General features: G+C 39.0%; 1 protein-coding gene across 1 annotated transcript in view; it reads right to left on the bottom strand.

The window, feature by feature from the left end:
• Positions 1-243: 243 nt before the first annotated feature.
• OTC (ornithine carbamoyltransferase) overlaps positions 244-13,421 on the bottom strand; it is a 55,629-nt gene continuing 42,451 nt past the window's right edge. The window contains exons 7-10 of the mRNA XM_006192003.3: positions 9,830-9,883; positions 9,600-9,749; positions 7,089-7,226; positions 244-1,302 (exon numbers count right to left, since the gene is read on the bottom strand). Of these exons, the coding sequence (XP_006192065.1) occupies positions 1,243-1,302; positions 7,089-7,226; positions 9,600-9,749; positions 9,830-9,883 (402 nt within the window). The 3' untranslated portion in view covers positions 244-1,242. The remainder of the gene's footprint in view (positions 1,303-7,088; positions 7,227-9,599; positions 9,750-9,829; positions 9,884-13,421) is intronic.

The following is a 13,421-nucleotide window of genomic DNA, read 5'->3' as shown; positions in this document are numbered from 1 at the left end:
TCCTTTGTATGTTGTCAGATTGAGGGAGAGCCTCCACAGCCCACATGGCACCTTCTGGTTAAATCATTCCTATACTTTTTGCTGAAAAAAGATAGTCCACAAAACTCCACTCTTTCTTTCTTAAGCGCTCCCAATAAATGGCCAAAAACATGAAAGTCACCTTTGATGTTTGCTAGAAAAATTGATTTTTCCTGTAATATTATAAGCCTTCCCCCCTCCCTACAAAATATGTTTTATGGCATCTTCATTGCAAATCTAATTTTAACTAAAGATTTCAAATTATATCATAATAATTCAACAATACAAATTTTGTTCACCCACAAGAGACATCTACCTTTAATTACATAATAATCCAGTAATGCAAATTTTTATTATCTTGAAGAAAAATTAGAGGAGAAAAATGAGCTAAAATGTGGCAAGTAGTAGATTTATGGAAATATCCAGCATGTAGTGTGATTAGATGCATGACAAGCAGGAACATGAAAAAATTAAATTGCTCCTGCTGGAGAATTTTAACCTACGAAAATGTCACTAATGGATCTTCTGTTCCTAGCTAGGTATCCATGGTTTTAACACTTGTTCACAAAGTCTTCTTTAGGCTTATAACATTAAGTATTCATTATAGAAAAGAGATGTATGCTCTCAAAGGACCGTCCTTCCTTCCACAAATGACTGGAAAAAAACTCCAGAGTTTGGACACAATTATAGCTATTTTCTAAGATTTTCATCATTTGCCTCCATGAGTGAATGTCTACCTCATTTGCCTGAAAATTGTACTACATCAGCAAGATGGATCATTTGGCGTCCTTGTTGGTCCTGGGGGATATGAACACAGCCCACAGATCTACCAGCAGCTGACTGCCTGGTAAATGTTTACTTATAAATTAGTGTGGGTGATAATTTATTAAGGTAATAAGCATAGATTACATTTAATGGCTTAGACATTATGTGTTATGAATGCAGTATTTTATGTTTAGTTGAAGCATATGTATATGATTATTAATATGGTACCCAACTGTAACTCAGAAATTGTGAATTAAAGAGTTTAAACCAAGTTAGGCCACGTATTACAGTGCATCAGCACTTAAATTCAGGAAGGTTTCACAATGGCAAAGCAATATCATATCGTTCACCTATACCATGTATCAGGATTTGTTTATTAGATTCTCTTCTCCTTCTCTCATAAACTGACTCATTCTGTCACTGAAGAACACGGTTTCTCTTTTGACAAGCATCACAGAATCAAAACTTTGGCTTCTGGAGCTGAGGCGAGTAATCTGTCAGCAGGGACACCATGACAGCCTAGGATGATACACAGAGAAAGAGAACGAAAGAAATGGGTAAACATTAGCAAGAGTCTGCTTAGGGACCTCTGGAGGGGGATCTGGGTTGCAGCTTTGAAGGCCTGTGGTTGACATGTGTTTCCCCAAGGAAATGATAGCAGGGCAGTTCTGAACTAATACTTATTTTTATTTGGATGAAGACAGGTCAGGAGGGATCAGGGTGACTCAAATATATACACAAACACCATGCTTATTTAGGCCTCATTCCAGGACTAGTAGGGGAGAGAGTTGAAATAAGATACCAAGATGGTAGCCGTGACTGAATTTTCCAGTCATAAGTGAAACCTAGGTATTGGCTGGTTTTAGACAGATACAGAGTCCCTCCCATCCTTTTCTTGACACTACGGTTTGGGTAGTTGTAACCTGGAGAAGTTTACAATGCATCAGATGTAGAGTAGTAAAAGTAAACCATTTGGGTTAATGAATAATGTCTTTCTGACTCTGGGTCCTCATGAAACAATATTTATAACCAAGAGTACAGCTTCCCATTAGGCTGTTGGCTACAAATGCTAATTTTCACTTTTACTCTTCCCAACTTCCACAATAATGACAATAGTAATAATATAAGAAACAATGATGACAGGTGTTTATTGAATGCTTAACTGTGTACCAGACTGAGGGCCTTACCATGTGTTAGTCAGTTAAAAAATATTTGCCAGGCATTGCACAAGGTGCTGCAGTGAGGTGGAGAGAAGTGTTTATGCGTGATCTCATTTAACGCAACAACCTTCTAAGGTAGCTTCTGTTACTATCATTTATAGATGAGGGACCCAATCTTGGAAATAACAGAGAGCATAGAACTGGGTTTGGACCCAAGTTTCTCTGACTTCACTCTTAAGAGGTAGCTTTACTGCCTCTCCAGTACTTGCTCTTTCTTTTCAACCATACTGTCCATGTGACCCTAGCCATTAGCAGAAGTGCAGGTCTTAGATTTAAAATGCGTTCGTTGAATGTATTTATTGAACAGCTACTGTGTGCTGGGCCCTGTGCCGACTGCTTTATGTGCATCATGCTATTTAGTATCTATGACTACTGTGTGAGGGAGGAAGAGATGTCAAATACAGATGAAGAAACTGAAGCATAGCTATTTTCCTGAGTGGTGGTAGTTAAGGGATGGGTCTATACCTGCCTGGCCTAGACCTTGACCACTGTGCTCAGATGACACTTACCTCATTTAATCCTCACAACCTTATGAGTTGTTTCAATTTTATCCCCATTTTCATATGAATAAATTGGGCTTAGAGGAGTTACAGTACTTGCCCAAGATCACACAGAGAGCCAGAATTATAATGTGATTTCCAAAGCCCACGTTCTAGAACCAACCAGTACTCTATATTGCCTTTAGGCTACAAAAATGTATTGAGCACATATTTAGGGTCAGGTACCATTTGTCAGACACCATTCTAGGTATGATGAAGGATATTACAGACAATATCAATGCTCTTATGAAGGAATTTTCATTATACGGAAGGGACAGGCAGCAAACAAATAAGAAAATATCAAATAGTAACAGATGTTATTAGAAAATAAAATAAGAAACAGGATGAAGGAGGCTGGGGAACCACTTAAGAGTGGGTGGCCAGAGAAGACCTTGTTAAAGGAATGACATTTAAATTGAGATCTGAATGACAAGAAGAAAATGGGAAGGTCAAACTCTGGGATAAGAACATCCTTCAGGTAAAATATTTTAGGCTGTTTTATGGTTTCCCGGGACAACATCTCAGGTTTGGTTTTGTTTTTAATGTCATTATATGTGTCAAATTTATTTTCAAATGTTAAATCTTAATCAGTTTGGAGTAGAGATGCCAGATTTAGTGAAAGAAAGGAAGAGGAGGAAGGGAGGAAAGAAGGAAGGAAGACAAATTGGCATTTTGGATAAATGACAATTTTTTTAAACTATATGTTCCCAGAAATTGAATGGGACATATCTATACTAATTATTTATTGTTTATTTGAAACCCCAATATAACCAGGTATCCTGTATTTTATCTGGCACCCCTGACTTGGAGAGAAGAGACTATAGAAGACTGTGAATTACATCTGCAATATCGTTGTAGTTCTAAGGGTCATCCTGATAGCAGTACTTTGAAGTGTCAGATTTTTTGGGTCCCTTTAGGTTACTTTAGCTCCACAGTAAAGTTTGTAGGCAGAGGAATGAAACTACCTGACTTTTCGTGAGTCCTTCAGCTTTACTCATTATTGAAAAATACAAAAGCAAACTTTGTGGGGAAGAGAGGGTGTGCGTGTTGTTTTTTTCAACAAATCCAAAGGCCTGTGCACTATGGAGAGAATTATGTGATTATTGGAGTGTTCTGAACAGCACTGCTGGAAATCACCCAGCATGGAGGCCTTAAAAAGCTCCCCTGAGTACTGAAAGAGTGCACTTTTGCTTTAAAAATGTTCTATGCTTTTAGAACAAGCCCTTCGGCTTATTTAGTTATTACATCAGTCATTATGGGCACCTTAGGACTTGAGGCCAGATTGTATCTTTCCTTCCTTCTTCTGTCCTGAAATTATGTGTGTAGAAATCATTCTCTAGACAGTAGTGCTATCCAGTAGGACTTTCTGCAATGATGGAAATGTTCTATGTCTGTGCTGTCAAATACAAATAGTGCAGCCACCAGCCGTATGTGGCTATTGAGCACTTGAAATGTGGTTAGTATGTCTGAAGAATTGAATCTTATATTTTATTATATTTTAATTAGCTTAAGTCTAAATTTAAATAGCCATATGTGCCTAGTGGCTACTGTATTGGATAGGGAAGTTCTAGAGGAAAACACGTGTTGTGCCTTTGGAACATCCCAGAAAAAACTGTCACAGCAGTGCTGAACCTAAATGCCATTCTAAATAAGCTAAGAAGAATTTCTTGGCCTATAAAATAGGAATTTAGACTTAGACAATCTCATCCCACTTGAAAATGTCATGTTTCTATGAATTGTACAGACCGTGTGGGAACTGCACAATATTCATTTTTTTAAATCTCCAATGCCTGGCAGCGGGCCTGGCACACAGTAGACACTCAGTATATGACTGCCGAAATGAACTTGACTCTAATCAGATGACTCAGAGACATAAAAAAGATAGCATGTGTGTCACCACCTCCCTTCCAGAATTCATTGCAGATATCACTAGTCAGTTTTGCCACTTTTTCTTTCCAAGACCACAGGCAAGCTTAGAACCTTCTGAACATAGGACTTTAAGTAGCCTGTTTATGAGATTGCGGACCTAAGATTAAAAATATTTGCCATCTATATAGCTTGATCTGCTTATTTTATCTGTGAGGAAACTGGGACCTAGGGAGGTAACACTTATGCAAGATGACACAGCTGACTAGTATCAAAGACAGAGAATTCACATCTCCTCACTCCTAGTCGAGATTAGATTCTCTACCTTCTTTTAATATGACCATGCCTCTTGTTTTCTTTAAAATGTATTTTCCCATTAGGGCAAATGGGTACCTCAGCTAGGTGGGAGATGTAGAGATGGTGGTAGGACTTAGAAAGATGGAAAATGGGTGGGCATAAGATTTCACTGTGTGTATGTATATATATATATGCACACGCAGGCAGATATATTCTTGTAAACACTTCAACTATGTGAATACATTATGTACTTAATTTTTAAAGTAAATTCAATTAAAATATGTACTTAGTAAGCTTTTTAAAAATTCAGAAGTGCAGAGCATCTTCATAAATGATATTTTAGAAAGCTTACTTTTAATTTCTACCTCCCCCCACCGAATTTCTAGAAAGGACCTTTAACAGATTTGGGTTGATTTACCTTTATAACTTCAGTCATATTCTGATAAAGAATAGAGCTTGAGGAAAATTTTTTGCTACATTTCTTCCTGAGGCACATGGTTGGAGAGCTCACATTTTCTTTTTTGTCATCTGGATCTTTGCTACTCAAAATGTGGGCTGCAGGACAGCAGCATCTGCATTACCTGGGTGCTTGTTAGAAATGCTGAATCTTGGGCCCCATCTCAGACCCACTAAATCCAAATCTGCACTTTAACTAGATCCCTAGGTGATCCCTAATGGACATTAAAGCTTCTAGATGACATGACAATTATCATTTTAGCCAAAAGTTAATGTCCTGAGGTGGCAAGCTGGAAGGTACAGTAAAACAAATATCAACCCTCTTATTAGACAAATTTAGGCCTGATGTACAACTTTTTTTTTCTCGTGCTATACAGTGTAATCTTGTTTATATATTCTACAATTTTGAAATCCCAGTCTATCCCTTCCCACCCTCCACCCCCCTGGCAACCACAAGTCTGTATTCTCTGTCCATGAGTCTATTCTGATGTACAACTTTTCATTGCAAAGGGAGTCATGATTGGCTTCTAATCAGCCAGAATGGAGCTCAAATCTCTTCTGGTCACTGCATTAGATCAACAATGAAGATGATGATGGTGATAATTATAATAACAATATTTACAGTGTATTAGATAACATGAAATGTTTTACATGTATTATTTTAATGATCACAATAACCCTATCTACCCCTATTTATAGATTATATAAATAATTAGCAGACAGTCCTTTCCAGCTTGTTTCTGTCTACTCCAGATGTTGAAAGCTATAAACTACATATCCCAGACCCCCTTGCACCTGGGGTGCAGGCATGCCACTCAGCTGCATCTTGGAGCCATTGTGACTTGGAACCATAAGTGAACATGTAGTGGAAGCCATATTTGGTCAATTGGATCTTGTGGTCCATATGCAGGTGGAGGTATCTGGTTCAGCTGGGGAAGCTATAATGGAGTATCTGACATTTAGTTTCCAGGGCATTAGGTACCAGGCTATGTGTGGCTGTGTCAGTGGTGTTTTGGCTACAAAATAACCACAGTGTTATTGGGCAATGTTCCTGCCTGTGTTGTTTCTGAATATGTGGTATACAAGAATGATTCACTGCACTCTCTTTCCTAAGAGATTATGGGAGGTGTGTCTAAAACTTGAACAAATTCCTTTTTCTTTATTAACCTGGAGTGGACTCTATTGTTTGACAGTTAGACTCTGGATGGTTTAGTAATTGAGATGAGTTAAATCACTAAAAGCGGTACTAAATTGTGGCACTTGAGTATTCTGATTTCCAGAGAGGAAAGTAATGTTTGAGATATTGTGAAGCAGAGATGTGAAGTTAATATTTCCTAGAATAGTGGTGATGAAGATGAAACTAGTGGCATTTTGTTAAAGACACTAATAATTTTTAAGATTAGTTTTGCTGCAATTCTGCAAATGTTCTATATCTAAAAACAAACGTGTCCGTATGGCTAAAGTTAGTAGAGAACCAAAACAATTATCTAGGCAAGGAGAGAAAGGAAGAAAGAGGGGAGGAAGGAATTAAGATTTCTTTGAATGCCCATTTTGTGCCAGCCACTGAATTAGGGGCTTCTATAAACATTATCAAGGGGATTACAAAATTATTGCATAAGAATTGTACAACTTATAATGGCTGGCAGGCAATGGTGGCAGGTGCCCAGGCTGATCAACAACAGTAAGAGTTTGGACTAAAATAGGTATATTTAGATGGGGATCACTTTTACTCCATTAAAAATACACAATAAATGCTAATAAGCAATAATACTCTATTATGAACTTTCTGAGGAAAAAAATAGATGCCGTATCAGCAAGTAATGTAGGTGGATAATCCTGGTTGCTTATTATTTACCAAAAAGCACGAATGACCAAGTTGGGGCCACATGGAGAACTCCCTATCCTCCAGTCTCCATTTCTTGCTTACCATGATTGTCCATTTTCTGTTTTCAGCCTCTGGAAAGACTAGTGATCGTGGAGAATAAAACACTTCATCATCCACTTCTTCTGGCTTTCTGGGCAAGCAGTGTAAAAATGTCCAGTCAGAGGCAGCAACTTTAGCAGTCTAAAGAAAAGATGAAGGTAAGACTGTGTTTTGACTATTTTATGCGGCTATCACATTTGTCGTCGTCAGAGTCTCTGACTCTGACCTAGAGTCGGAGGTCAATGCAAAGGGAGAGATCAAGGGGAAGAGTGAGGGTTTAAGCTCAAGGCACCCAGTGGAAATACATATGGTACTTTCAGCTTACAAACCTTTATAGTCATTTTTAATTTGGAAGATTATCACTCCAAATTAAACCACTAACTCAGTTTTCTGGTACTCTGTCTAGTGGGATAGTGGACGTTTCAATAAAGACCTCTACTATTGTAATATGTGGCTGATAGCAAAAGTCACCAATTATACCCCAGTATATTTTAAAGGTTGCTTTTATATCCTTGTTGTTATATTATTAGCTTATCTCCAAATTATTGTCTTTAGCACTTGAAGCATACTTCATTACTAGTTAAAAAAATTTTTGAAAAAGAGCTCTGAGATAGGAGTGCATTAAACAGGATTATGGGCACTATGCACTAGATGCTTCATTCTTTTTTTTTTTTAATTGAAGTACAGTCAGTTACATGTGTCAATTTCTGGTATACAGCACAATGTCCCCGTCATGCATATACATACATATATTCATTTTCATATTCTAGATGGTTCATTCTTAATGCAAATGTCCTAACAATTTTAATTTTCTCCAACAGTTAATGCCTGAAAGTTACATTTTCCCATCCATTTTCATTGTTCACTTACAGATTCAAAACTACATTCCCTCATAGCTTCTTACCTCAAAATTACTACCTTTGTACTAAATATTTTTTGGTTTTGTACAAAAAACAATAGAAAACGGGCAAAGGATATGATATGATGTGATGTGATATGATGATATGAATGGATATGACAGCAGTTTTATAGAAAAAAGATACGGAAATGGCCAATAAACTTGCAAAGATGTTTAAATTAACCCCATTAGTAATCAGAGAAATGAAAATTTTAAAAAGCATGAGATATAGATTTTTAAATATTCAAAATGTAAATAGCAACGAAGAATGGAGAGAGCGTGGAGGGAGTTTAAATTGTCAATCCTTTTTGGATGGGCAATTTAGCAACATTCCTTGTATTTTAAAAAGTATATGCCACTTCACCCAGAAATTCTTCTTCTAGGGATCTATTCTCTAGTAATACCTGCACAAAGAAATATAGATAAGGATCTTCATTGCAGCATTGTTTATAATCGGCATAATTGGAAATAGCCTAATTTTTCAACAGGAAACATTTTAAGTAAAATATGGTCCACTCATACTTTGGAATTCAATGCAGCCGTTAAAAAGAATGAAAACTATCTAAGTGAATGGACAAGAAAACCTAAGATTTGTTATTTGGAAAAAATAAGTCAGAATAATACGTCTAATCTACCATTTATGATAAATCAATATTTGTGTGTGTGTGTGTGTAGGCATATGTAAGTACACAGAAGAGGTCTGCAAAGAGACACAACAAATTGTTTAACAGTGGCTACCTCTGAGAATAGTCACTGTGAAGGGGATGGGGAAAATACATTTTTACTTTTTATTTTTCAAAATTCATTCCGTTGTCATGTATAAATAAGGAGCTTATATTTATATTTTACTTTATCAATAAAATATCTATTGGAATTGCTCAATCACTTTCTCCACCAAAACAAATTAGTTGCTCTGCAAACAGAATCCCAATGTACATCTGACTTTGAGGGTATTCCTGCAGAACAGCGGTTCTCAAAGCATGACCCTGGAGCAGCAGCATTGCATCACCTGGGAACTTGGCAGAAATGCAAATTCTTGGGTCCCACCCCTGACCTACTGATTCAGAATCCCTGGAGAAGTGGTTCCTGCCAGCTGTGTAGGAACAACTCCAGGCAAGTCTAAGGCATGCTCGAGATTGAGAAGCATTGCTTCAATCTTCATGAAAGGCATCCGATTAGATGGGATTCTCCTGGGAATGCCTTGGAGGCAGGTAGTAAAATTCAACTGAACTTGAGAGTCCTTAGAAAACAGAGGCAAGGACTAGCCTGAAGTACAGAATTAAGGAGCTTTTCTTAGAGAAATCAGAAGAAACTGCAACAAAAGTAACGTAATGTCTCTAAAAAAAGAGAAGCATTCCAATGTCTCCAGCGCTGTGAGAGGGAAAAGCTTGCTTCTTTCTTCTGCCTGGGCTGCAAATTCCTTCATCCCGGGCAAAAGTGTCTTTCCAAAGGACATAGCTAATCTTCAGGAGGAGAGAAATCACTGGGGGATAGTCAGTGAGTCCTCTATAGGGAATGAAAGGACAGTCTGCTCTCCCCAAAGTGAATGAGTGATTAGATGCTTCTGACCTTTATGAATGGAATTAATGAACCTTCAGAGAGGCATCAATTTGTACCTTCATTGTAACCTGGTAACCTTGGAAGGCCTGGAGCCGCCTCTTCTTCTCCTCTTCTTGTCCCATGCTTATCCAAGTGTCTGTAATTAATACATTGCCTCCACGAGCCGCTTCCAATGGATCATTCGTCAGTGACAGCTTGGTATCATTCTAGCAGACACAAACAAGCTGGTTAGAGAACTTCATGGGACAGAGAAGGACAATTTGGACTTTGCATATAAGGAGCATACCTCCTTGGCATACTGCTCTGCCAACTTGGTTATACTGGGATCCGGCTCATAACCCTGCAGGGGGAAGAATTAACAGCTATTTAGGTAATTTTATTAATTATACTTTCTCATATGTAAGAAAGTATGCATTATTGTCCTTTCAACAATATTCTCTCTCTCCCTTTTTTGCTGTAAGTTGTAGCCCAGCCATGTTTAGTAGAATAAGATACTGCCATCTAGAATTTGCAATCTTCATAGTGGTTTGGGGAATTTAAAAAGTTAATCAATTGCCCTGTTTTTCTTTTATGATCTTTGCCCTCTTTAGTCATTCAGACCAACGGGGTGCGGTGCTTTCTAACTCTTGGTAGCATGTCTTCTTTTTCCTCTAATAGTTTAAGAGGATTATATACGTAATTCTACAACTTAATGCATTTTTGTCTCAGAGTCTTTCCACAAGCTGTTTTTCTTTTTAATGCCTTTTTTGTCTGAAATGCTTTTTCCCACCCACTCCATGTGGATAATGCTTGCAGGTCTCAGCTAAAATGTTTCCTCCTCAGAAAAACCTTCCCTCTCCCCCTCAGTTAAATGCTAAGAGCCCACATGCACACGTCTTATTCTTTTGCGCTCACCGGCAGGTGTTCTGAGTGCAGGGCGCTTGCTTTGAAATGGCATTTTCACAGCAAGTATACTGTTTTCGCTGAAATGTATTTGTTCGGGATGGTTTGGTGAGGGCAGGGTAGGGGCTTGGGTGAGGCAAGTAAGGTGCTTCGGCACCAAATCTAAGGAGGCACTCGCTGTCAGAGTCGTGCAAGCACAAATTTTAGACCATAAGCACCTCGCCTCCTCACCCTGGTCTCAACCCTAGGTGAGGGGACACAGTGGGAACAGCTAAAGCCCCCCAAGCTATTCCAAATCCCACAGGTAGCCCCTCTGCCTCCATCCTCATCTCCAGTCTGTTCCGTGCAGAGCAGCAAGAATTGTTTTCTTTGAAGCTTTCAATGTTTACTACTTGCTTCTTAAGTCGAAGCTGATTAAGGGTATCAAGGCTCCAGGCCGATATCTCCTGCTTCTGTCTCTTTTAATTTTTCTCAACATCTTGCTGCAGGAAAACCAATCTCATTGTCATCCTTGTACATGTCTTGCCCTTTTCTGCCATCACAGCCTTTTGCCCTTGAACACCTCCCCTTTTTCCCCTCCTGGGCCCATCTTCTTCGGAACTTGTCAGCTCCTCCCTTGTCAAAACTGTAGCCCAGCCTCACCTCCAGACCCTCCATGTGAAAGGCTTGTCAGTCCAAACACCATAATTATTCTCACCTTCCTCCATCCTTCTCATCCTCCTGAAATCTTAGAATTTATCATGACTTGGTTTTAATAAATTCTCAGTAGGGAATTGTGATGGGTGCTGTGATGTGCCACCCAGACCCCCCTTCATGAATAAAGGGCTGATACCCCCAGCTGCTGGGCGTGCTGCCGGAAGATGGCTTTCAGCTGTCAGCCCTCTCTGGGCACTGCCTCAGCTGCAGAGAGCCGAGTCACCCAAGGTCACATACCCTTCCAAGGCCAACTGCATTCAGTGACTGACGGGAGGGCATGAAAACCTGACTCCCTCCTCCCAACTCAGGACAGCCCTAAATGGCCATCTCAGATCTAGAACTCTCCATAAGGTCAGCCGAGGCTGTTCTTGGCCCTGCATCGCAGCTCGGCTTCTCCCTCCCTCTGCCACTCCTGCTTCCTTCCCGCCCCCCCCCCTTCTCAAGGGCACGCCCTAATAAACATCCAGCACATCCTGCAGGCTGAACTCTCTCAGAGACTGCTTCCCAGGAAACTCAACCCACGACAGGCATGTTCAGGTTTATTCATTTGAAATTGCGTTTATTTGCATACGATTGTCTATCATAGTTCCCTCTCTCATTACAGAATTCTTGAGGAAAGAGACTGCTCAGATGATGATGCCTGCAGGCATTTTGGCAGCTTTATCATCCTCAAATAGCCATAAATTCTGGAGCTTTGTATATTGGAATTTGGGAGAGGTAATTGATAAAGGCTTGCTAATTTAGGAATTAATGTTGTGACCATTCATACTGGTGAACATAAATGAAGCGGCTGGGCTATTACCCCATGTACCTCCTGCCCTGAAAATTCAGCCTTCCCTTTGGAAGGCAAGTTTTCTACTCCCTAAGTATAATCATTCTTAGAGAAAGAATCAATAAGTACTTAGAGAACCAACAGAGAGGTTTGGAAATTAGAAAATCACCCAACCTTGCATGCACTGGGCCATGACTGAGAATACAAAAAGGAATGCTTTACTCACAGCTCAGCTTTCAATACTAAACCACTCATTGGCTTTTACATAAATCTTAAAACCAGACTAAGAAGGTGATTAACAAACCCAGTTCCATCTAAATATTCACTTAGAACAATGTTAAAATCATTACCATCAATAGTTTATGGAGCAATTTTACAATCAAGGACAAAATTATGTTTTCTTGAGCATGTAAGTTATTCTTGCTTGAAGAATGGGGAAATAGATGAATTATGGCTTTGGAAACTTTTCAGTGCTTTTTTTATTTTAATGGAGGTACTGGGGATTGAACCCAGGACCTTGTGCATGCTAAGCATGAGGTGTACCACTGAGCTATTCCCCTACAACTGCTTCTTAAATTTACAAGTCTTGCTTTATCTTTAAAGGAAATAGGTCTATTTATAAATTGATGGAACAACTTATGCACTTCAGATTTTCCAGAAGACTTTTTAAAAGTCGTACTCCCTCCCACCAAGATTTAACCAGGTTTTAGTACTCTTTATCATTTAAATAAGTTTCTGCATAAGAACAGCACTGAAATTACTCTATAATATTGGAATTTTTCCTTTGACGTTAATAAAACATCTTTGACATGCAATAAAATGTTGAAACCATATATTTCTCCAACAGAATAAAGCCTTTCCAAAAACACCTTATAGCAGGGAACAATTATTGTTAATGTATGTTTTATCTGTAAAAACTAAATGCAGTAATAGTTTTCATTAATATAGAGCCTTTCTCCAAACTAGATTTGTAGTGAGCGTGTGCTAACTCTTCCCATAAAATGAAGAAGAACCACTTTATACACATGTCAGATCTGGCCCTTTATTTCAGTTCATGCTGATGCTGAATGAAAGAGAATTATCTGTTGTAAGAGTTAGCTCTCTGAGTCCCCAAACTCAGTCCCCCTATTACTATGATAGGGTGACTTCTAACATATGCTGCTGCCTATGCCTGACATTTCTCCTATGGCAAGTGTATTAGGTAGAAGTGTGTCCTCCAAAAATTCATTCCCAACCAGAACCCCAGAATATGGTGTTTTTTAGAAATAGGGTCTTTGCAGATGTAATTGGTTAAAAGGAGGTCATACTGGATTTGGGTTGGCTTGAATTTAATATGTCTGCTATCCTCGTAAGAAGAGGAACACTGGACAGAGAAACACGAGCATAAAGGGAGGAAGATGGAGGCAGAGATTGGAGTGATGCAGCCACAAGCCAAGGAAGGCCTAGGGCTGCCAGAAGTGGGGAGAGACAAGGAAGGATCCTCCCCTCGAGGCTTTGGAAGGAGCATGGCCCTGCCAACACCTTGACT

The sequence above is a fragment of the Camelus ferus genome, chromosome X (assembly GCF_009834535.1).
Source record: "Camelus ferus isolate YT-003-E chromosome X, BCGSAC_Cfer_1.0, whole genome shotgun sequence".
NCBI classification, from domain to species: Eukaryota; Metazoa; Chordata; class Mammalia; order Artiodactyla; family Camelidae; genus Camelus; species Camelus ferus.
The sequence above is the reverse complement of the archived record's forward strand: the minus strand, read 5'-3'. Positions and strand labels throughout refer to the sequence as shown.